Source organism: Garra rufa, chromosome 25 (genome assembly GCF_049309525.1).
Source record: "Garra rufa chromosome 25, GarRuf1.0, whole genome shotgun sequence".
Classification (NCBI taxonomy): domain Eukaryota; kingdom Metazoa; phylum Chordata; class Actinopteri; order Cypriniformes; family Cyprinidae; genus Garra; species Garra rufa.
In genome coordinates this window covers 32095129-32121036 of record NC_133385.1, presented here as the reverse complement: position 1 = coordinate 32121036, position 25908 = coordinate 32095129, and the positions used below count along the sequence as shown (strand labels likewise).

The window sequence follows — 25908 nt, the reverse complement described above, 5'->3', positions numbered from 1 at the left end:
ACTGGTCCCATCCATTTCACCATGACACCAAGACCAGCATTAAAAGCAACTAAAACACCTCACACCAACACCACAACAGCTGCTCCAGGCTTCCTGACCTCTTTACTGGACAGGATTCCTTGTGAGTATAGACTATCATATGAATCCTCATCTCAGCACCTGCTCCACTGGCCCTGATCTAATTCTGCCTCTTGCGCACATTTCTTGCTACTCAGTTTTCACTTGTTGCAAGTTTAGCTTGCCTTAAGTCTCCTGGCCATGGTCTGGCCTCATCCTTCAGATGTGTGTCATGGTGCTATACTGGAGCTGCTGCTTTGCTGCTGATGGAATATTGTTGTTTTTGCCACAACAGTGCCAAGATGGGCCATCTATGCCATATTTGCAGCCATCATCCTGATCCTTCTTATCTGCACGATATGCTGCTGTGTAAAATGCTGCTGCAAAGGGAAAAAGAAGAGAAAGAAGAAGCCAGATCAGAAGATCAGCATGAAAGGGATCGCAGGAACTACAACCGCAGCGCTGGTGAGAAACGAGGCGGAGCTGCTTGTGAATTCTGGTTTAATTACTTTTCTAGTCTTTGAAAGTCAAAGATAGTAACATAAACATTTCTCATTAAATTCTTCCATGCTTTTAACATTACTTTCATTGCTCTATAATCTTGCAATACATCAATTATTAACTCTTTTGAGATTTTAAAGGCAATGTCTGCAGTAGTACATGGCAATCTGTTTTTCAAAAGTACAATTGTTGTTATAAAGGTTTTCTCAAACACTTCCATCATCTGCTATTGGTCGAAAAACCATCCAAGTCCCGCCCCCGAACTCACACTATTGGCTGCTATTGTTCTTTAATAGAATAGTTTGCACACAAACTAAAATTTGTTGAGCGTTTACTCGCCCTAGATGTAACGAGTTTGTCTTTTCACTTGAACAGATTTGGGGAAGGTTAACATTACCGACTGATCCTCTGTAGTGAATGGGTGCCGTCAGAATGAGAGTTCAAACAGCTGATAAAAACATCACAATAATCCACAAGTAATTCGCACCACTCCAGTCCATCTGTTTATTTACATTTGAACAAAAAGTGGCATGTCCAAAAGTATTCATACCCTCCTCAATAATCAATAGAAAAGCCTTTATTGGCTATTACAGCAATCAAATGCTTCCTATATTTTTTTAAATATTTTTTTACTACGGTATAAAAAGTAAAAAGGCAATTGCAACTTTTAATCTCATAATTATGACTTTTTCTTTAAATGTAAAAATTACATTTATCTTTTTTTTTACTATGGAATAAAAAATTAAAAGGTAATTGCAATTTTAATCTCATAATTATGACTTTTTCTTAGAATCTAAAGATTACATTTTGCTTTTTTTTTTTTTTTTTTTACTGGGAAATACAAAGGTAATTTTTATCTCACAATTGACTTTTTTCTTCAGAATTTTAAGATTACATTTGGCAATTTTTTTCAACCATGGAATAAACGATAAAAAGGTAACTGCAATTTTTTTCAGAATTCTAAGATTTCATTTTGCACTTTTTACCATAATATAAAAAATAAAAAGGTAATTGCAACTTTTTATCTCACAATTCTGACTTTTTTTCTCAGAATTCTTAGCTTTCAATTTGCTTTTTTTTTTTTTACCATAAAATAAAAAGGTAATTGCAACATTTTTTGTTCTGATCTTTTTTTCCCCATAATTCTAAGATTACATTTAGCATTTTTTTCGCACCACAGAATAAAAAGGCACCTGCAACTTTTTATCTCACAATTCTGACTTATTTCTCAGAATTCTACAATTACATTTTACAAAAAAAAACTATTAAAACATAAAAATCACCAAAAAATAAAAAAGATAATTTTTATCTCACAATTCTGACTTTTTTCAGAATTGTAAAAGTGCATTTTGCTATATTTTTTCACCATGGAATAAAAAGGTAATTGCAACAGTTGGACAATCCAGTCCATCTGTTAACATCTTGTGAAGTGAAAATTGGTGAGTTTGTAAGAAACAAATCCATGTTTTAACGTTAAAGCGTCCCAGTCAGCAAACAATTTTGGCCCAGATTTGGCATGCATCTGGCACAGCTGGCATTTATCCGGCACTGGCATACAGCATGTGGGCCAAACATGGCCCGAGTTTGACAGAGATGGTACCGGTTTTAAGGCGGCACACAAGACCTGGGCCAGATGTCAAATGTAGTATTTGGCCCAGATGTCAAATATAGATATGTGGCCCACATTAGATTGGCCATATTTCACCCACATTTCAAATATTTTTTATATAAAATCCCAATGTTTTAATACACAAAGAAGTTTCCATCTTCACGTTTGCATTCTGGGTCTAATGCCTTGAAGTTAATCCAGGCAACAATGAAGATTTAATTATTTAAATTATGAAAATCAACTGTAATTGTTTGATTTCAGTTCATTTTTTTTTTATGCCATGAATGTACACCAGTAGACTTTACTTTTCATAATTTATTAACATTTCTATAATGTGATTAAATCCTGCATTCAAAATTATAGCTAACCCTGGTGGATTAAAATGAAATTATGAAACTATTTATTTTCAACACCACACAACATTATTTAATCACAGTCAAAGTAACTATGAAATGTGCAACAGCAACAATACTAATGGCTTTATGGTTTTTATACATTTAAAATTAAATGTATTGTTTTTACGTTGTTTGTTTACTGGAAAAACTTTTACCCAGTGCGCACCATTCAGGATTTCAAAAACCCGGAAATGCGAAATTAGCCTATCAGAGCCCATCAGAGCAAAGTTTTCCAAAAGGCGTTAATTGTCATTTGCAGTGCTTAATGGGATTGTAGTTTTATTTACCCACTTGGCTGTAACACACAGTCTCGTATTTTTGTCTCTTTGACAATTTTTATTTTTATTTTATTTCAGATCGAATGTTTTAAATGTTGTTATGATTTATGACTTATAACGCTTTAATTAACAAATCTTCAATAAGGAAAAGTGAATACAAATACTCCCGGAACCATATGTCTTTTCAAAAAAGCAGGCGGACGCTGCAGTCTTGCACAGACTTCTGAAACCAAAGCGGTAAGTGCGAACATACGCATATGTATCGTTGCAAGTTTACTATATTCTTCTTCATTTTGCTTCGGATTTATTAATTAATTGACGTTACACGCGAGTGCCCTTGTTTTAGCAGCACGTGAACGCAGTTTTAATCTACGTGTTGTAAATACAATAAACTATGTCACTAACTTTACTCCTGAAGAAGTCGGTATTTTTCTTATGTCACTTAAATTTAATCGTCTTTGACAGATGATTAGGGTTATAATTAATTGTAATGGTATTTGTTGTTGGAGCCAATGTAACGTTATATATTAAATTACAGATAAAAGTATGCATTTTTGTTGTACCAATGTTTTGGAATTTCATTAGTGGTGTATGTCATGTTGAAATTGAGTAAATGCTTGGAAAGGGGTATACATGTTTCTTTATTCTACTTCACCTTGAATGTAATTTATTTAAATTAAACTAAACTATTTATAAATGGGCATCAATAATCATTGTCAATACACTCCAAATGTTACAAGAGATTAATTGTTGTGCAAAAATTGGTATCACCTTTATAGTGACCAAAATTATTACAATAACCAGTTGTTATTGATGTTCAAAAGTGCCTGGAATGACACCCAAATCATTTCAAGTTTTATGTTTAAAATATGCAAACAAAAAGTAATTTGATTTGTTGTATGTTTAAACATAATCAATAATGTGCACATTTTAAATTACAACATGACTAACATTTTATCCAGCATATATGAAATGTTCAAAAAAGAATAGTTATAGATATTTTGTCTGCTTCATAGCCCCATAGGGCCAGAATTAATAGTAATATTTAAAATCACTGTTTTACTTTTTAAATTTCTTCTTTTTGTTATGCTACTTTTCCAGATGACTACAAGAAAGCTAGACGTAAACTACCTCTAGCTGTTGATCACACAGACATTGATCAGACCGATGGAAGGAACTCACCAATTTCAAAGAAAAAGAAAGTAGGGGTTCGGTTAGATTGTTTGTTTATATTAATGTTTCGCACCACATTTACAAATAAAAGTATATCTTGGAATTGGTAAATGTGTTAGACCTAAGAACATTCTTTCCCCGGAGAAGATGATGATGATGCTGATAATAATGAGACAGAAGAACGCCTACATTAACCAAAATTTAAGAGAAGGGTAAAAAGCTTCTGCTTTTTAAAATAATAATGTATTTTATCACAGCAGATTAGTGTTGTCACGGTACCAAAATTTCAGTATTCGGTACCAATACCATTGAAAATCCACGGTTCTCGGTACCAATTTCGGTACCAAAGCAAAACACAATAACATATTAATTGAGCAACACACTATTTTTTATTAAAAAAGAAAATAAAATGTACAAAAAACAGTGCCATTCTTTATACTAATGTAAAATTTTGTTAAAAGTTTTTTCACAGGTTAAAAAAGTATTTGTAAACATTTTAGTAATGAAATAACATCTAAATAAATTACAGGCATAAAAAATGTAAACAAGCTTCACCCAAAACTTTTTGTCATATTTCTGCTGCTGTTGCTGAAAAACATCTGTACTGTTGTCTGTTTTAGAGTTCGCTGGGGTCTTTCATAATCTTCCTTAATCTGCAACTGTAAAAAGAAATATAATATACTTAAGTAAAGCCATGGCCTAAGTCTGACCAGATGCAACATTAGATAATTGACACCAGCAAAATATGAATTTTCAGTAAAAACAGCTGTTATAATAAATTAAGATAAGATTACATATATTAAGACAAGTGTCTATCACAGATGAAAACTGCAGTATTAAAAACACTTTACAATTTTCATTTGTTAGATAACATTGCCTAACAGTAAACAGTAGTTAACATTACATGGCAATTATTCTTAGTGAGGTTAGGCTAATTTCAACATTTACTAATGCATAAAATCATATTAATTTGTTAAACATGAACAAACATGATCATGTCTTTTTGTATTAAATAACATTCACAAACATAAAGTAAGGGAAACATATTTTTACAACATTAATTCAAGTTTATGTTAGATGATGCATGAATTTGATCTTATTTTAAAGTATTACCTAACTAAACCGGGGATAAAACGTGTTTTATTTGATTGTACTTTTATTCAATCCAAACTGCATTCATATTTATCCAGTCAAGAATAAGCCTAGAATGTTTTCTGACAGACTCATATTAAGGACATACACATTGTTAACGACACATTTGTACATTCTCTAACACATATATTTTGGATACACATGTCATTTGTGTAAAAAATAGTAAATACATCATGTCCTTATTTTTTTTTACTCTAACAAAAGTTATAGGATCGTTGTTTCAAATTCATTCTAGGCCCAGCATATTAGCGTTAGCCGCGCTTATGCTAACGATTCACTACACAAACGGTGATGTTTATTTCAGTCTGACATTCAAATTAAAATATGCAATAATGCTCTAAATATGAAATTAAAATGAAACTTACCTTACTTGAACTCTTTCATTTGATCCCGGAGTCGATCTTTGAGGTGTTTTAAGTTTGATGTGTTTCCTCCTTTCGAGAGAACCTAGACGACATCTTTTGCAAATAGTTTTTTGATGATCTATGATGTTCGCCTTGTTCAGCCGCAAAATCCAAAATATTTGGAGCAAGCCTGGCTCTTCTTTGTCAACAAGTGGATTCAGAGCCGCGGCATCAGCAGCACCGCTGAATAGAGCGCAACTGCGCAGTGCGTAGTGCGTGAGAGCGCACCTTTTGTATAGCGTATCAAGAACCGGGTTGACCGGATAGTCGGTACCACCGGTACTTAAGAAAACCTGGTACCGTAACGTTTTAATTTTTTTAGTACCGACTTGGTACCGAAGTACCGGGACTTTTGACAACACTACAGCAGATAAATGACCAAGAGATTTTGTACTTTTAAGCAGAATGTATTCCATACCTGATGCTCCAAATATTCCTAGACAGCACAACAAATTAGACCCTGGAAAGCCAAATTAGACCCTAAGCTCTTCCACAGTGCTCCTGACATCCCTAATGATGAGATGGAAGGCATTTAAGGAACAAAGTCAAAAACAAGTAAGAAGTGTCAGCTTTTTTTAATTACAGTGCATTTTATTACAGCTGTTAAAGGACTAAGATATTTTGTATGTTGCAGGAGGTATGCCTGGCATCATGTTCTCTCTGAGAGCTGTAAATCAAGCACTGAGGCCCTTTTAAGGCATGCCAACGTCGAGGTCAGAAGAGCACCCCACAAACGTAGGGATATCCAGGGCACTCTGAACCTTCAAGGCTCGATGAGCCACACTACACCTGGGACATCCAGCAAACATCCAGTTACCAAAGTTGTGAGTATATTGTCTAGCCCTTTTCAGAATGCACTGATAGTGTGTCATGGGATTAGCCTCAGGATCATCTGATTTTGATTAATTCACATTGCCAGTGATTTTTGCAATCTGTGCATGCTCACGCACACACACACACACACACACACACACACACACACACACACGCGCGCACACACACACACACACACACACACACACACACACACACACACACACACACACACACACACACACACACACACACACACACACACACACACACACACATAAAAATTCTGTAAAGACATGTGACATCAGGATGTGACAAGTAATGTACAAATAAGTGTTGCGTCTTTTCCACTTTTATGTATATTCCACTTTTTTTCCTCAATTCTTTGTGGAAAAACTACACTATCACTGCTGTTTTTAATTTGATTATATAGTGCTTCATGGGACTGCAGTTATTTCTAAAGCCTTTAAGTACACAGTCTTGTACCTTTTGTCTTTTTGTCCAGTTTTCAAAAATGTTTTTTGTTGTGGAGATTGTCATCACAATTTTTTATATCTCTCTTTATTTAAATGCTTAAAGCATGAATGCACTCTATAAGAGATTTAGAAAATGAAGGAGAGAGAGAACGTTTTATGTATATAGTACCTCAACACAAGCTCAAGGTTGCATAACAAAAACATACACTGAATTTAAAAGAAGTAAAAATAAACAAAATCCCAAGTAGAATTAATCTATACATATTTCACACAGTCATTTTAAGCTAAGTGGTAGTGTGTTCCTGAGATGTGTAAAATTATCTTTTACCCATAGTAGACAGTCAGAATTTGGGCTATTTCAGACAATCTAAACGATGAAGGGCTGGGGGAAGTAAGAAACGATAATTAACTGGAAGATGGGTAGATGGTAAAAGACAATACAGAATGTTTGTCTAAAGGTCATTGGTTCAGTTTTTGTGGTAATATTGTATTTTATCCAATAGCCATGTTACCTGTTACCTGATGCAAAAGCTAATTATACACCATGTGTGCTTGTGTTTTTCAGCGGCTGTGAGGTGCAACCAAGCGTGCCGTAGGTATCCTGAAAAGTGAAGCCAAAAGTTTTCGATCGCCCCCCGGTGGCTGGCTGCAGTATAGGTCATAAACCCCGCCCTCTCCATGTAATCTAATGGGACGTGAGCCAAACTAAATAATCGAATTACACGGCAAATAATTTTTTTCCAAAGGTGATTTCCATCGTGTGAGGTAGTTTTTATAATGCTGATTCATGCTCAGGTGTTCGTTTTTCTAATAAGTTTGCATTTAAGTAGTTATTTGATGCTATAAAAACGGGGTGTGGTGTCATGATTGTGATCGTGCGATTGGGTCTGCGGGAGTTTGGGCAGGACTTTGACACCGCGGCTCCGCCTCACGACACTACTGCGCATGCTCTGGCTCCAAACGAACCTCTACTGCGCATGCTCTGGCTCCAAACGAACCTCTACTGCGCATGCTCTGGCTCCAAACGAACCTCTACTGCGCATGCTCTGGCTCCAAATGACGTAACTTCCCCCAAGATGGTAGCGGCCATATTGAGCTGTTTTGGCTTCACTTTTCTATAGTGGAAAGAAGCGGAGACGCGTTGTCCATCTTTTTTACAGTCTATGGGTGCAACTGTCTGACATCTGAGGCCAAAGAAAAATTAATTCATGCCATCATTAAAAGATGGCTATATCTCGCCCCAGACAGAGATGGTGGCCGAAAAGAGAGGATGAAGAATAGAGTGTGTGAGGAGAGTACGACTAGTTAACAGACTTTAGGAATGGATGTTCCAAGGCTCTGTTCAGAGTGCAACTTGTTCATTAACAGAATCATGAATGTTTCAGAGTCATTTGAAGAGTGCTACTTCCTGACCATAAACCTGGACGCTCAAGTGTTATGTGAAGTGAAACTCGATGAGTAGAAACAAGTGTTCAAGTGTATGTCAAGTAAATTTTGTTCCTAATCAGAAACATGGACAGTCAAGCTTTAGACAAAGCATGAAACTTCATGATCAGAAACATGGATGATCAAGTGTTACATTTAAAATAAAACTTCATGAACTAAAACATGGCACAGAACTTCTACTTACTTCATTTTTATTGCAGAACTGACAGGGGAGTGGTATTTCAGAGTTGTTTGAACAACTTTAAAATGTCAGGTGTCAATGCTTTGATGTTAACATGATTAAACATTTGTTAAGAATACTGTCTTTGTTGTGATTATTTATCTAGGAGGTTATGGCTGACATGTGGAACCCATCTGGTCCAGCATATAGGACCAGAATAGAGCCAGCTATGGTCACACAGGTGGCAGAGATATTGATCTCTCATGGCCTTTTTATGGCCCATATTTTGGCTGCCAGGTTTAGTTCACCTGTAGATCAGGCTTGGGTGTGGCTCAGTTTTGGGCATTCTGGTTAAACACTGGTGTTGATATGGTTTACTTAAGGCTGTGTTTTGGTTCAAATGTTACATTTTGATCTGGCCCAATTCAGGGCCAGTTATAGTTAATTTACTTGGCTGAGACTTGGGCCAGTTATGGCCCATGCGTGGCCCTTGTCTGGAATCCAGACCTGGTCCAGTCATGTACCGTAATTCACTGCTGTATTTGGGCCAAGTGAAAGTGGATTGTGTGGCCCATCACTGGGCCAAACCAATTTTGCTATGTGGGGTTGCTTCTGGCCAAATTACGAATCCATAATAACACTTTCTTTAGTGAAAAAGTCCATCATCTGTTGTTCTCTCACATCAAAATCTGCCGATATATTTGTTTAGAACTGTTTTGGACTGTTTTCGCTTGTAAACACTGCTTGATATTTTTGCTTTGATATTTCTCTCCTGATTCATAAGAAATGACTTTTTTTCAGTGGAGGAAGCTATGGTTTGAAGCTAAAAATGTGATAATGATGGATTTGTTTCTTACAAACATGCAGCTTTTCACTTCACAAGATGTTAACAGATGGACTGGAGTGGTGTGGATTACTTGTGGATTATTGTGATGTTTTTATCAGCTCTTTGGACTCTCATTCTGACGGCACCCATTCACTGCAGACGATGTAATGATGTAATGCTACCTTTCTTCAAATCCATGAACAAACAAACTCATTTTCATCTTGAGAGGCTTGCAAATTTTCATTTTTGGGTGAACTATTGCTATCCTAAGAATGCAAATGCACGAGCAGTAAAATATTCCTCTGGTTGGCGTTCACTAATGGGATTCTGGATGTATTGACAGGTCCAGCCTGAGACAGAGGATGTGGAGTATGGCTCAGCTGACCAGCAGAGAGGAAAACTGCAGTACTCGCTGGAGTTCAACGCATCCAGATCAGAGGTAACTATATCCTTTTTACTAATTTTACAGCAGTGCCCTCAACTGGCAGGAAGCATAGTTATTCCTAACTTTCATCCAACTGCTTCATACATCTGTTCATTCAAAAATGCAAATACCTTATTTTTAATCTTCTCCTTCACCAAAGTCATCATTATTTGTCTAGATTCAGTTTCTCTGCTCGCTCAAGACCTTCTATCATTTAACTTCATGAGGTGCATCTTTTTATTTGAAGTCCACATGAACTGGAAATTGCGTCCGACTTTATAATGGAAATTTGGAATGTTGATTTAAGAAACAATACAGTTGAAGGCAAAAGTTTACATACTCCTTGGAGAATCTGCAAAATGCTAATTATTTGAACAAAATAAGAGAAATCTTACCAAATGTTTATTTAAATATTATTTTTTATTTAGTACTGACCTTTGCACATAAAAGACGTTTACATATAGTCCACCAGAGAAAATAATAGTTGAATTTATAAAAAAATGACCCCGTTCAAAAGTTTACATACACTTAATTCTTAATACTGTGTTGTTATCTGAATGATCCACAGCTGTGTGTGTGTGTTTTTTTTTTTTTTTGTTTGTTTGTTTAGGTGATATTTGTTTATGAGTTTGTCCTGAACAATTAAACTGCCTGCTGTTATTTAGAAAAATCCTTCAGGTCCCACAAATTCAGTGTTTTTTTTTAGCATTTTTGTTTAGTTGAACACTTTCCAACAATGACTGTATGATTATAAGATCCATCTTTTCACACTGAGGACAACTGAGGGACTCATATGCAACTAATGCAGAAGGTACAGAATCCCTTTTATGCTGAAAACTTTTTGATTTCAAAGATCAGGGTAAATTTGACTTATTTTTCAATTTTCAATACTTATTTTATTTTTTCTGCAAATGCAAAACATGCAAATATCTTCTGTAGCTTCTAAAGGGTCGTACTAAATGAAAAAGAAAGATATGTAGGCAAAATTAGTCAAATGTGCACATCTACATTCTGTTCAAAAGTTTTCACCCCTGGCTCTTAATGCATTGTTTTTCCTTCTGAAGCATCAGTGAGCGTTTGAACCTTCTGTAATAGTTGCGTATGAGTCCCTCAGTTGTCCTCAGTATGAAAAGATGGATCTCATAATCATACAGTCATTGCTGGAAAGGGTTCAAATATGCAAAAACACAAAAATGCTAAAAAAATAAATAAAATAAAACTGAATTTGTGGGACCTGAAGGATTTTTCTGAAAAACTGTGGGCAGATCAGGACTTATGAACAACTATCACAAAAACAAAAACAAAAACGTGAAGTATCTTATTCAGGTCAGTACTAAATACATGCATTTTGTATGATACAAAGGTGTATGTAAACTTTTGACTTCAACTGTAAATGTCAGGGCTACAGGAACACCAATCCAGGGGAAAGAAGCATACAGAATTTGACTAAAATATACTCTATATACTCTATACTAATAGAGTATAGAGTCAAACATGATTTTATGTGGAATATACTTTTAGATTTAAACAGTCATAAAGTGTTTTTAAGATCACAATCTTACATGTACTGTACCACAATTTTCATCAGCTGACCGTAGGGATAAAAGAAGCTGCCGCTTTGAAAGCGATGGACTCAGGAGGGACATCTGACCCTTATGTGAAAGTCTACATCCTTCCCAACAAGTCCAAAACATTTGAGACAAAAGTCTTCAGGAAAACCCTGAACCCAGTGTTCAATGAAAATTTCAAGTATCAGGTAAACCCTGCAGCTTCAGTTGTCATATAGCCATAGATTCACATGTATACATGTATAACAATGACCTGATGCTTGGTCAAGCTCATTAAAGCTGAGTTGTTAAATTTACAGCCTGTTTACAATGAAACACTGATGTGTTGTTGTCATCGCTTGTAGATTCCTCAGAAGGAGCTGATTGAGTCAATACTGGTGATCCAAGTCTATGACTTCAACAGATTCTCAAAACATGACATTATCGGTGAGATCAGACTGAATCTGTCGACGGTGGACTGGAACCATGTGATCGAGGAGTGGAGAGATCTGAGCGAAGCTTCCAAACATGAGGTTCACTTCAGTCATATATGTGATCAAGTTCAATGTAATTTGTCATATGGTTAGTTTCTATAAATTATATTCTTAAAGGAACACTCCACTTTTTTTAGAATTTTTTTTGGCTCATTCTCCATCTCCCCCCGAGTTAATAAGTTGAGTTTTACCTTTCTGAAATCCATTCAGCCGTTCTCCTGTTCTGGCGATATCACTTTTAGCATAGCTTAGCATAGATCATTGAATCCTATTAGACCAATAGCATCGCGTTTAAAAATGTCCAACGAGTTTCGATATTTGTCCTATTTAAAACTTGACTCTTCTGCAGTTACATCGTGTACTAAGACCGGTGGAAAATGTAAAGATGTGATTTTCTAGGCCGATAAGATTAGGAACTACACTCCCATTCCGGCGTAATAGTCAAGGAAGTTTGCTGATGTAACATGGCCGAAGTAGGTGCAGTAAAATCATGCAGCGCCTGAAATTAGTTCCCAGCTAGGTAACTTCCAATGAGGAACACTCCCTGTGCATGCAGTAGGTCACGTTGTGCTGCGACGTGCTGCGTGATATCACTACGCCTGCTTCGGCCATGTTACGGTGTTTTATATAGGACAAATATCGAAACTTGTTGGTCATTTTTGAACACGATGCTATTGGTCTCACAGGATTCAATGATCTATGCTAAGCTATGCTAAAAGTGATATCGCCAGAACAGGAGAACGGCTTTGGATTTCAGAATGGTACAAATCAACGAATTAACTCGGGGGGAGTTGGAGAATGAGCCTACAGGATTTCCAAAAAAGTGTTGTGTTCCTTTAAGAAATGCAAAGTGTCATTGCTTACAAATTGGAAATCAGGTGGATTTCCCAAAAAGTTGTCTTCTCTTTGTATTGCTGTGGAATCCCTGGTGAAAAAAAACAGCTAAAACCAGCCTAGACTGGTTGGCTGGTTTTAGCTGGTCGTAGCTGGACAGCAGGGTGGTTTTAGAGGGGTTTTGGTCACTTTTCCAGTCTTGTTTTAGCTGGTCGTAGCTGGACAGCAGGGTGGTTTTAGAGGGGTTTTGGTCACTTTTCCAGCCTTGTTTTAGCTGGTCGTAGCTGGTCAGCAGGCTGGTTTTAGTGGGGTTTTGGTCACTTTTCCAGTCTTGTTTCAGCTGGTCGTAGCTGGACAGCAGGGTGGTTTTAGAGGGGTTTTGGTCACTTTTCCAGTCTTGTTTTAGCTGGTCGTAGCTGGACAGCAGGGTGGTTTTAGAGGGGTTTTGGTCACTTTTCCAGTCTTGTTTTAGCTGGTCGTAGCTGGACAGCAGGGTGGTTTTAGAGGGGTTTTGGTCACTTTTCCAGTCTTGTTTTAGCTGGTCGTAGCTGGACAGCAGGGTGGTTTTAGAGGGGTTTTGGTCACTTTTCCAGTCTTGTTTTAGCTGGTCGTAGCTGGACAGCAGGGTGGTTTTAGAGGGGTTTTGGTCACTTTTCCAGTCTTGTTTTAGCTGGTCGTAGCTGGACAGCAGGGTGGTTTTAGAGGGGTTTTGGTCACTTTTCCAGCCTTGTTTTAGCTGGTCGTAGCTGGACAGCAGGCTGGTTTTAGAGGGGTTTTGGTCACTTTTCCAGCCTTGTTTTAGCTGGTCGTAGCTGGTCAGCAGGGTGGTTTTAGAGGGGTTTTGGTCACTTTTCCAGCCTTGTTTTAGCTGGTCGTAGCTGGTCAGCAGGGTGGTTTTAGAGGGGTTTTGGTCACTTTTCCAGTCTTGTTTTAGCTGGTCGTAGCTGGACAGCAGGGTGGTTTTAGAGGGGTTTTGGTCACTTTTCCAGCCTTGTTTTAGCTGGTCGTAGCTGGTCAGCAGGGTGGTTTTAGAGGGGTTTTGGTCACTTTTCCAGCCTTGTTTTAGCTGGTCGTAGCTGGACAGCAGGGTGGTTTTAGAGGGGTTTTGGTCACTTTTCCAGTCTTGTTTTAGCTGGTCGTAGCTGGTCAGCAGGCTGGTTTTAGAGGGTTTTGGTCACTTTTCCAGCCTTGTTTTAGCTGGTCATAGCTGGTCAGCAGACTGGTTTTAGAGGGGTTTTGGTCACTTTTCCAGCCTTGTTTTAGCTGGTCATAGCTGGTCAGCAGGCTGGTTTTAGAGGGGTTTTGGTCACTTTTCCAGCCTTGTTTTAGCTGGTCATAGCTGGTCAGCAGACTGGTTTTAGTGGGGTTTTGGTCACTTTTCCAGCCTTGTTTTAGCTGGTCATAGCTGGACAGCAGGCTGGTTTTAGAGGGGTTTTGGTCACTTTTCCAGCCTTGTTTTAGCTGGTCATAGCTGGTCAGCAGGCTGGTTTTAGAGGGGTTTTGGTCACTTTTCCAGCCTTGTTTTAGCTGGTCATAGCTGGTCAGCAGACTGGTTTTAGAGGGGTTTTGGTCACTTTTCCAGCCTTGTTTTAGCTGGTCATAGCTGGTCAGCAGGCTGGTTTTAGTGGGGTTTTGGTCACTTTTCCAGCCTTGTTTTAGCTGGTCATAGCTGGTCAGCAGGCTGGTTTTAGAGGGGTTTTGGTCACTTTTCCAGCCTTGTTTTAGCTGGTCATAGCTGGACAGCAGGCTGGTTTTAGAGGGGTTTTGGTCACTTTTCCAGCCTTGTTTTAGCTGGTCATAGCTGGTCAGCAGACTGGTTTTAGTGGGGTTTTGGTCACTTTTCCAGCCTTGTTTTAGCTGGTCATAGCTGGTCAGCAGACTGGTTTTAGAGGGGTTTTGGTCACTTTTCCAGCCTTGTTTTAGCTGGTCATAGCTGGTCAGCAGGCTGGTTTTAGTGGGGTTTTGGTCACTTTTCCAGCCTTGTTTTAGCTGGTCATAGCTGGTCAGCAGGCTGGTTTTAGAGGGGTTTTGGTCACTTTTCCAGCCTTGTTTTAGCTGGTCATAGCTGGACAGCAGGCTGGTTTTAGAGGGGTTTTGGTCACTTTTCCAGCCTTGTTTTAGCTGGTCATAGCTGGTCAGCAGACTGGTTTTAGTGGGGTTTTGGTCACTTTTCCAGCCTTGTTTTAGCTGGTCATAGCTGGTCAGCAGACTGGTTTTAGAGGGGTTTTGGTCACTTTTCCAGCCTTGTTTTAGCTGGTCATAGCTGGTCAGCAGGCTGGTTTTAGAGGGGTTTTGGTCACTTTTCCAGCCTTGTTTTAGCTGGTCATAGCTGGTCAGCAGACTGGTTTTAGAGTGTTTTGGTCACTTTTCCAGCCTTGTTTATAGCTGGTCATAGCTGGTCAGCAGGCTGGTTTTAGAGGGGTTTTGGTCACTTTTCCAGCCAGGCAGGGAGACCAGCTAAAACCAGATACTTCCAGCTTAAACCAGCTAAGACCAGCCAGGTTTTAGCAGTTTGTTTTTCAGCAGGGATGAATGATGCTCCTACAAAATGGCTTATACGCTGAATATAGAATCTTAATGAATCTTTTTATCACTACATGGCAAAGCAAGTGAATTTTGTTTCCATCACGTCACCAAAGAGCGCCATGTAAAATTACAGTGAGTCCCACTGGAGCAACCTTATGTTGCCTACTCAATAGCACAATGGTGACAAATTGAAATCTGCCATCTTGTGCACTCACGATTTATATTATGACACTGTGCAACTCACGACTGAAAATCAAGATTGCCTCAACAAGACACAACAGACAAAAGAGCATTCTGTAGGCAAAATGTAAATGCTAGTGTGATCACATCTTACATATCGTTTCCATATTGCAGCAAGAGCATCTGGGAGAGATCTGCTTTTCTCTTCGTTATGTCCCAGCTAGTAGTAAGCTCACAGTGATTATACTGGAAGCCAAGAACCTGAAGAAGATGGACCAAGGAGGCTTTTCAGGTGACATACATACTAAAATATCCTACATCCTCAAAAGTCTAGTCAAAAGCCACTACTGACAGAAACAAAACGTCTCAAACACTAAAAATGGCAACATTGGCTCAAAGGAAAAACGTGCCTCAGCCAATGGTTTTACAAATTGTATCCACCTTTTTCATCATGTAAGAGTGGGCACAGCCATTTCTAAATTTATTGGGTCAGGCTTCTGGTCTCATCCGTGGCCAGCTATTTTTAGCAACTTGATATTCCAAATTGGTGTCTTACCATATTATTTTAATGTATTATCTTAATTATGAGCACACTGGTTTGTAGGGCAAACAGTTTTACCGTTTACTGCACATTGTTATTCTTCTCATTATTTCCCTATAATGAACCAGAAGTCTTACACATAAGCTTACTTCCACATTGAAGAAGTTACAATCCACAGCTGAAATGAACACTAGTGGCAGTAAAACACCTGTATTGCTTTTCTGATAAGGTAAACTTGCTCGATAGCCCATCTAGTACAGCACTGTACTTGCGATGAACAGTTTGGGTACGAGTCCTGTGAAAAGTCACAATAAAAGAGTTTACAGACTTACAGAAGCAAGCTATGGTGGCAAAACATTGCCAAATTCAAGTTCATCTATTTCAGTTACTGGACATTTTTTACTTTGAAAGTGTTGCAAAGTGTGCAAGAAGCAATGTAATTTCATTTTGCATAAATGTTGCTATAGTCACTGAGCCTGAGTTGAAAAATGGTCATGTATAAATTTAGCCATTGCACTATTTCAAGCAATAATAGAGATTATGTTTAGCTTACAAATGGATTAATAGTTCTGTTTTTGTTCTGTAGACCCTTACGTGAAAGTTCAATTGATTCTGGATAAGAAAAAGTGGAAGAAGAAGAAAACATCGGTCAAGAAGCAGACACTGAATCCATACTTCAATGAATCGTTCACTTTTGAAGTGTCATTTGAACAGATTCAGGTGAGTGAAGCCTAGAAACTGGTTGTGTAGATTAATTAAAGGGATAGTTCACCCAAAAAAAATGAAATTAGCCCATGATTTACTCACCCTTAAGCCATCCTAGTTGTATAGGACTTTCTTCTTTCAGATGAAAACAATCAGAGTTAAATAAAAAAAATATCCTGGCTCTTCCTGTCAGGGGTGCGTGCAGGATTAGATGAGACGATAGACGATATATACAAAATACAATATATTTAATATAAATCTCCAAATGGAACAAGGCAGGAACAAGGCAGGAACATTCACACACATCTATTTCACAAAAGGACCGACAGGGAACTGAAATCACAGACAGACTTTTAAGGACAGACTAATAATCAAACACAGGTGACACAGATGACTAATAATTACAAGGACAGGTGCAGGGAATCACAATGACGAAGGGCTAAACCAAATGACAGATCAACGGGGGGAAGACAAATGGGCAAAACCAATGACAAGACAGACAGAACTGTGACATTACGCCCCCCTCCGGAAAGGCGCGTCCTCGCGCCGTGGAAAAAAGAAAAAACGAGAGGGGCGGAAAAACCAGGAAACCAGAGTCAATGAAGGAGGGGGCTCCGGCGGAGGACGCAACCCCGGAAGGGGGACAAAAACAAGAGTCCATGTGACAAAAAAGACAGTCCAAGGGGGCGACGACGGTGGGAGGAGCCAGGGAGGAAACAGGAGGGACCTGAAGCAGGAGAGCAGGACCCAGATCGCAGCCAGGATGACGGCCCACGGAGGAGCCGACGGAGGGAGGAGCCATGGTGGAGGAAGGACCGCCGACTCCGTGGGGCCGACCGACAGAGGCAGAGCAGCTGGCAGAGGAACCCGAAGCGGAGATGGAGAGCCGAAGATCCAGGGCGACACCGCGGATCCGGAGGGCCAAGGCGGAACAGGAGGCTCTGGCGGCCGAGGCGGAGGCGGAGATCCGGAGGTCCGCGGCGGAGCCGGAGCGACAGAGGACGAAGGCGATGCTGACGGGAAGGAGGAGCCTGACAGAGCCGGAGGGACAGAGGGACGAGGCGAAGCCAGAGGAGTGGAGTCCCGAGGCGGCGGATGGTCGACGACTGACCAAGGCAGAGCCGGAGGGACGATGGAGCCCGGTGGAGCTGGTGGGCCGACGGGCGACGGTGGAGAGGAGGGCGTCGAGAGCCGTGGTGGAGCCGCAGGGTCGGAGGGCCGAGTTGGAGATCTGGACTCGTAGGCTGGAGGCGGAGTTGAGGGATCCTCCAGCCATGCCACCGATGTAAGCTGGCAACCCTGCGGCGAGCCCACTGCAGAGATGGTGGGCTGAGGGTGAGCAAGGGGACTGACTGATGACCTGGGAGACTTTGGGCGGCTGGGCGGAACCAGCGGGGACTCAGGACGGCTGGGCGGAACCAGCGGGGACTCAGGACGGCTGGCGGAACCAGCGGGGACTCGACAGCTGGGCGGAACCAGCGGGGACTCAGGACGGCTGGGCAGAACCAGCGGGGACTCAGGACGGCTGGGCGGAACCAGCGGGGACTCAGGACGGCTGGGCGGAACCAGCGGGGACCAGGCAGATTCAGACAGACGAGGGCGGGTGGGAGGGAAGTCTATGCAGGTCAGTGGCTCAGAGAAAAAGTCTATTAAGTCATATGATTTTATATCCTCGACTTCTGAAAAGAAGTCGATCAGGTCCCCAGAGTGTTCCATCTCACCCCCAGCGGAGTTGCAGTGGGCAGGGCTCTCCATTTCCCTTACTTGCTCCACGTCGCAATCCACCGTCACAGATGTAGAATCCGGCTCACGCACCTGGTCAGCCAGAGAGGGCTCTGGCTCTGTCGCTCGCGGCTCTAGTCCCTCATCCGCGGTGCGCTCGGGTTCCCGCTCTGCATGTCGGGGCGATGATTGGCTGCTCTCTGGGTCGTGAGCGGGGCTGACGTCCTCCGTGACCACGCCGACAGTCCAGGAAGATCCACTGGACGCCAGCACCCACTCGATGTATCCGGCTAGGCTCTCTCGAGGACCCTCCCCGGACAGCTGCGTCTTGATGTTTTCATGTAATCCATTGCGGAAGAACGTGCACAAGCAGCTGTCCGGGTAATGAGTAGATGGGACGAGGAACAGAAAGTCTCTGATGTGGTCCTCGAGAGAGCGTTTCCCCTGCTTCAGGAGAATGATGGAAACATTAGGGTCATCCATAAGGGAAAAAAAATAAAACACTGATACAAAAAACGGAAAATAAACGCAGGGAGAGGTGCCGGGTAAACTGTACGTGGTCGGTCCTTATGTCAGGGGTGCGTGCAGGATTAGACGAGACGATAGACGATATATACAAAATACAATATATTTAATATAAATCTCCAAATGGAACAAGGCAGGAACAAGGCAGGAACATTCACACACATCTATTTCACAAAAGGACCGACAGGGAACTGAAATCACAGACAGACTTTTAAGGACAGACTAATAATCAAACACAGGTGACACAGATGACTAATAATTACAAGGACAGGTGCAGGGAATCACAATGACGAAGGGCTAAACCAAATGACAGAACAACGGGGGGAAGACAAATGGGCAAAACCAATGACAAGACAGACAGAACTGTGACACTTCCAAGGTTTATAATGGCAGTGAATGGATGTTGAGATTTTGAAGTCCAATAAAGTGCATCTATCATCATAAAAAGTGCTCCACATGACTCCAGGGGGTTAATAAAGGGCATCTGAAGTTAACCGATGTGTTTGTGTAAGAAAAATATGCATATTTAAAACTTCAAAAATGATAATATCTAGCTTCCGCTAACTGTCATACACGCACATTTGCAGGAGAGTGGCGTTTCAGTAGATGACAGGATGAAAGAGTAGCATAAGCTCCGGTGAGAATATACTAGTTTTGGTAAAATCAAGTTTTGTTTACAGCAAAGGAAAACCTGTGTCCTCTTGGCTTATATCGAAATCCTTTTAATTACTTTTATGATGGATGGATGGATGTCACTACTAGAGCAAGTTCCTGATTGGTTAATGTGGCACGAATCTCGCGTTTCGCACGAATGGTGCGGCAAACGGTTGAAACGCTCAATGCACGCCACTTCATTCACGCTATTTGCGGATTTCGCGCCGCCGCATTTGCGCATTTCACGCCGCAGGATGGCTATTCTCGTCTTTGCATTGACTTAACATGTAAATCACTCGCGCTTGCCACTTTATTCGCATCCGGTGTGAACGCACCATTATACAGCTAGGATGACTTGATGGTGAGTAAATCATTTTTGGGTTAACTATCCCTTTAAGGTTTAAAAAATAGGATTCTATTATCAGAATATCATTCTCACATTGTGATTTCAGCCTAGTCAAGTAAGTTACAATGTGTACAACTGTTTGATTTGCTCATTGTCCCTCATACAGAAAGTCCAGCTGGTCATCTCTGTGTGGGATCATGACAAAATGAGCAGAAATGATGCGATCGGTAAGATTTATCTTGGCTGCGATGCTACAGGAAACCAGCTGCGTCACTGGGCTGATATGCTGTCCAACCCACGTAAACCCGTGGCTCAATGGCACACATTACTGTCCTCTGAACAGGTGGACACAACGCTGGCCTTAAAACACACGCTAAAAATCCCATTCACAAACAAAACCTTCTAAAAAACCTGCATTCCCATTATACTGGTGTGTAATGGCCAGACAAGGGACCAATAAGAAAACGTTCTTTTCCATTTATTTATAACAATCCATATTGTACTGAAACATTTCATTACCCTCTCCTATGTCTCCTATCATTTGTAGCTGTTAGCAGGTCCAGTGTTTTAGTGAATCATTCATATGAAAGTAAATCTGTTTATAAGGATGATCTTCTTTAGAAAAGTTATTTTTGTGGTTAAGTGCCATGTTTGCCATGTTTTAAATCATATATAACAATATATTTGACCTTGGACCATTTTTTGAAATTTGAGATTTATACGTTATCTGAAATTGAATAAATGAGCTTTTTGATGTTTGATGTTTGAGGGTGTTTCTCAATTTGTTGAGAAAATTACCTTTGAAGTTGTCCAAATGAAGTTCTTAGCAATGCATATTGCTAATTAAAAATGAAGTTTTGATATATCTATGATAGAAAATTTACAAAATACCTTCATGGAACATGATCTTAATATCCTAATGTTTTCTGGATAATTATGACCCATACAATGTATTTCTGGCTATTGCTACAAATATATTCATCTAAGAAACCTGAAAAAAATTCTACTCAGCTGTTTTCAACATGATAACAATAATAAATGTTTTTTGAACAGAAATCAGCATATTAGAATGATTTCTGAAGGATCATGTGACTGGAGTAACAATGCTAAAAATTCAGCTTTGAAATCACAGGAATAAATTACATTTTAAAATATATTCAAACAGAAAACAGTTATTTAAATAGTAAAATTATTTCAACATTTTATTGTTGCTGTACTTTGGATCAAAAAATTGCAGGCTTGCTGAGTCAAGAAGATGGCATTACAAAAAACATTACAAATCTTACTGTTCCACAATTTTGACTGGTTGTGTATATTCAAATATAAAGCATCTACTTTAAATTGTAAAAATATTTCACAACATTACTGTTTTTGACTGCATTTTTGATCCAAAGTGCTACTTAAGACTGGTTTTGTGGTCCAGATTCACATTTAAAATTTTAGTTTTTTAGCATAAATTTATCTGTAAGATTCAATTAATGCTGTCACATCACCCTATATACAGTCAAGCCTGAAATTATTCGTACCCCTGGCAAATTCCGACTTAAAATTACTGTTATTCAACCAGCAAGTTTTTTTTGACCGGAAATGACACAGGCTTCTCCCAAAAGATAATAAGACGATGTACAAGAGACATCATTGTGGGAAAAAAAAATTCTCAACTGTTCTTTACATTTGAACAAAAAGTGGCATGTCCAAAATTATTCATACCCTTTGCAAACTGTCACAGTCTATGGGAAAATCCAAAGTTCTACACCATTCCAAATAGTCCAAGCTGTTCTACACTATCCTGATTACCCTGATTCATTGGGAACAGCTGTTTTAATCAACTCAACAGGTGATAAACAGAAGCTCTCTGCTGTTGGTTTGTGGACAAAGGAGCTCACTGAGGATCTGCGGCTGCGCATTGTGGCTGCTCACAAGTCAGGAAAGAGCTATAAGACCATATCTAAATGTTTTGAAGTTCCAGTGGCTACAGTGCAAAGTGTTATTAAAAAATACAAGACGTGTTCGGAAGCCGAAAGTGACACCTGTGCTGGCCAGGAGGATAGTGAGAGAGGTAAAAAAAGAATCCAAGGATCACCACCAAGGCCATCCTGATGAATCTGGGCTCTGCTGGTGGCAACATCTCAAGGCAGACAGTCCAACAGACACTGCACACCGCTGGGTTCCACAGATGTAGACCAAGGAGGACACCACTTCTCCAGATAAGGCGCACAAAAGCCCACTTGGCCTTTGCAAATGCTCATCTGGACAAAGACGAAGCCTTCTGGTCTTCTGTTTTATGGTCAAATGAAACAAAAATTGAATTGTTTGAAGCCTTCAACCCTAAGAACACCATCCCCACTGTCAAACATGGTGGGAACCTATTGTTTTGGGGTGTTTTTCAGCCGGTGGACCAGGGAACCTAATCACAGTAAACAGCACCATGAAAAAGGAGCAATACATCAAAATTCTCAACAACAACATCAGGCAGTCTGCAGAGAAACTTGGCCTTGGGCACCAGTGGACATTTCAGCACGACAACGACCCAAAACACACAGCAAAAGTGGTGAAGAAATGGTTAGCAGACAAAAACATTAACGTTTTGCAGTGTCCCAGCCAGAGTCCTGACTTAAATCCAATTGAGAATCTGTGGAGGGAGCTAAAGATCAGGGTGATGGCAAGGAGACCCTCCAACCTGAAAGAGTTGAAACTCATCGCTAAAGATGAATGGGCAAAAATACCAGTGGAGACATGCAAAAAGCTGGTCAGCAATTATCGGAAGCATTTGATTGCTGTAATAGCCAATAAAGGCTTTTCTATTGATTATTGAGAAGGGTATGAATAATTTTGGACATGCCACTTTTTGTTCAAATGTAAATAAAAGATGAGTAATAATTTTATCCACAATGATGCCTCTTGTACATCGTCTTATTATCTTCTGGGAGACGTCTGTGTCATTTCTAATAATAATTTTAAAAAAAAAACTAGCTGGTTGAATAAAAGTAACTTTAAGTCAGAATTTGCCAGGGGTGTGAATAATTTTGCGCTTGACTGTATATATTTATTATTCAATTATCTGTTACTTTCTTATATATGTATTGGTTAGACACTATTCTGATGACCCTGTATTTATAGGATTGTTTTTGTTCATAAAATTTATGAAGGTTTTTAAAACCAGCAAAAACCTTGTCACGTTTCAAAGCTTGGGATAAAATGATGATATGTTCAGAGCTGAGGTTTGAAAATGAAGACGCGAGACAGTCATATCAGGTTTACCGAGTTCACATACACACACACACACACACACACACACACACACACACACACACACACACACACACATACATATACATAGGCGCACATGTTAATTTCTCTTGTGACTACAGTAAGCACTAGATGAGGGTGTGAATATCAGGCTGTCAGCACACATGTGGCCCAATTACGGTGTTTTAATGAGGTTTCTTTCTTTGAGCAAGTTTACAGAACGCTAAAGGCTGGAGAACTCATTAGTTGCTCTTGCACAGTCATGTTTTAAACACTCAGGTACATTTTGTAATGTATAATTCAGAATTCATTATTTAATGCTAGCAACAAGCACAATGGAAAAAGTGCAGGCACATTTTGTACCTTCTTCAAGATGTCCTTTTATCGATGTATGCTGTGTTTGTATGAGACCAAAGCATTTCAAAATTCCTATTACACAAATACAAATATTTTTGGCACTTTTAGAAGAAAATGTGAGCTCATTTAAAACTTACTACCATTATAATAGTTGAATTTGTATGTGGTATCCAATTTGTACCAGTTTCCTTACTAATATTAAGCTGTTTTTCATTGATAATAATATTTCTCAAGCAGAATGATTTCTGAAGGATCGTGTGACACTGGAGACTGGAGTAATGATGCTGAAAATTCAGCTTTGCGTCACAGGAATAAATTACTTTTTAATATATATTTAAACAGAAAATGGTTATTTTAAATAGTAATATTATTTCACAATATTACTGTTCATATTGTATTCTTAATCAAATAAATGCAGACTTGATAAGCATAAGAGACACTTTCAAAAGCATTACCATCGCTTATGAAAGATTCTTTTATGCATGTATTTTCTTTCACAGTCTGAGCCACTCCAGGAAAAATGGCTCCCATAGAACAGAACAATATAGTCCACTTACAGCTGATTTGCCAGCGATTTCCATTACCCATTTCCCTTAACCATCACAAAAGCAGACACACAGCAGGTTTATGGTCAGCAGAGATGGTAAACACTGTTGACGTGACCTTTAGAGTCTCTTTACTACTAGAGATCAGAGTGCAGCTTTCATCTCCGATCAAAGCAATAGTCCTACTAGCTTACCATGCTGCGTTTATTGGATCAAAAATGCAGTCAAATATTGTGAAATATTATTACAATTTAAAATAGATGCTTTATATTTGAATATACACAACTAGTCAACAGTTTTTTTGAACAGTAGGATTTTTAATGTTGCTTTTTTCTCTTCTGCTCACTAAGCCTGTGTTTAATTGATCCAGAGTACAGCAAAAACCGTAAAAATGTGAAATATTTTTAGTATTTAAAATAACTGTTTTCTATTTGAATATATTTTAAAATGTAATTTATTCCTGTGATTTCAAAGCTACATTTTTAGCATCGTTACTCCAGTCACATGATCCTTTAGAAATCATTCTAATATGCTGATTTGCTGCTCAAAAACATTTATTATTATTATTATTATGGAGAAAACAGCTGAGTAGAATTTTTTCAGGTTTCTTTGATGAGTAGAAAGTTCAGAGGAACAGCATTTATCTAAATTAGAAATCTTTTGTAACATTATAAATGTCTTTATTATCACTTTTGATCAATTTAAAGCATCCTTTCTAAATAAAAGTATTCATTCATATAATTTGAACTACAATTAGAAATATTTCTGAAGGATCATATGACACTGAAGACTGGAGTTATGATGCTAAATATTTAGCTTTGTTCACAGGAATAAATTACGATTTAACACACTACCAGTCAAAAGTTTTTGAACAGTAAGATTTTTAATGTTTTTTAAAGATGTCTCTACTGCTCAGCAAGCCTCCATTTATTTGTTCCAAAGTACAGCAAAAACAGTAAAATTTTTAAATATTTTTACTATTTGAAATAAGTGTTTTCTATTTGAATATATTTTAATATATAACATGTGATTTCAAAAGTGAATTTTCAGCATCATTACTCCAATCTTCAGTGTCACATGATCCTTCAGAAATTATTCTAATATGCTGTTTAAATTATAGAAATTAATACTTTTATTTAGCAAGGATGCTTTAAATTAATCAAAATGATGATATTTAAAAGGTTACAAAAGATTTCTATTTCAGATAAATGTTGTTCTTCTGAACTTTCTATTCATCAAAGATACCTGAAAAAGTCTACTCAGCTATTTTCAACATAATAATAATAATAAAATAATAATATAATAAATATTATTATTATTATTTTTTTTTTTTTTTTGAGCAGCAAATCAGAATATTAGAATGATTTCTGAAGGATCATGTGACACTGAAGACTGGAGTAATGATGCTAAAAATGTAGCTTTGAAATCACAGGAATAAATTACATTTTAAAATATATTCAAATAGAAAAAAAACATATTTTAAGTACTAAAAATATTTCACATTTGTACTATTTTTGCTGTACTTTGGATCAAATAAATCCAGGCTTGCTGAGCAGAAGAGACTTCTTTACAAAACATAACATTAAAAATCATACTGTTCAAAAACTTTTGACCGGTTGTGTATATTCAAATATAAAGCATCTATTTTAAATTGTACCTGAAAATCTGAAAAAAAACTATAATCAGCTGTTTTCAACGTAATAATAATAATAATAAATGTTTTTGAGCAGCAATTTAAAATATTAGAATGCTTTGAAATCACAGGAATAAATTACATTAAAAAATACAAACAGATAGAAAAAAAAATATTTTAAATAGTAAAAATATTTCAAAATTGTACAGTTTTTGCTGTGCTTTGAATAAAAAATGCAAGCTTGGTAAGCAGAAGAATCTTCTTTAAAAAAAAGAAAAAACTTTTGACTGGTAGTGTATGTTAAAATGTAATTTATTCCTGTGATGCAAAGCTAAA

The 25908-nt window shown here is 38.6% G+C and overlaps 1 protein-coding gene across 1 annotated transcript; it reads left to right on the top strand.

Moving 5' to 3' along the window:
* On the top strand, positions 1 to 20549 carry LOC141301613 (synaptotagmin-A-like). Its single transcript, XM_073831811.1, has 8 exons — positions 1 to 121; positions 353 to 522; positions 9634 to 9729; positions 11303 to 11470; positions 11627 to 11794; positions 15470 to 15587; positions 16423 to 16556; positions 19955 to 20549. The coding sequence occupies exons 1-8, from the start codon at positions 22 to 24 to the stop codon at positions 20192 to 20194; spliced, it is 1194 nt and encodes a 397-aa protein (XP_073687912.1). The 5' UTR covers positions 1 to 21; the 3' UTR covers positions 20195 to 20549.
* Positions 20550 to 25908: the final 5359 nt, after the last annotated feature.